Raw genomic sequence first — 311 nt, 5'->3', positions numbered from 1 at the left:
ATATTTTGTTTGTTTTGTTTTGTTTTTTTTTTTTCAGAGACCAGGACCTGGACAATTTGATTAAAGTAAATTCTCATGTGTCTCAAAATAAGAATGAAAGGTAAAGCTTATTATAATTTATTTTATTTCTTATGAGTTCCCTATGTACCTGCATAAATTGTGTGACTTCAGAAGATTTTCTGGGGAGTTGAATAGTATTATGGTATTTAAATATAAATACTATCTCAATACAAAAAATTATGGTACAGGGTACTTAATATATGGGAAAAAATTAACCAAATTCTAATTCTGTTAGAATTTCTGACTCAAGG

General features: G+C 27.0%; 1 protein-coding gene across 1 annotated transcript in view; it reads left to right on the top strand.

Moving 5' to 3' along the window:
* SCEL (sciellin) overlaps positions 1-311 on the top strand; it is a 116,623-nt gene that overhangs the window by 69,748 nt on the left and 46,564 nt on the right. Inside the window, exon 25 of the mRNA XM_012637758.1 lies at positions 38-100. Within this exon, the coding sequence (XP_012493212.1) occupies positions 38-100 (63 nt within the window). The remainder of the gene's footprint in view (positions 1-37; positions 101-311) is intronic.

The sequence above is a fragment of the Propithecus coquereli genome, unplaced genomic scaffold (assembly GCF_000956105.1).
Source record: "Propithecus coquereli isolate 6110/MARCELLA unplaced genomic scaffold, Pcoq_1.0 Scaffold123, whole genome shotgun sequence".
NCBI lineage: Eukaryota > Metazoa > Chordata > Mammalia > Primates > Indriidae > Propithecus > Propithecus coquereli.
Note: the sequence above shows the minus strand (reverse complement) of the source record. Positions and strands in the feature narration are given on the sequence as shown.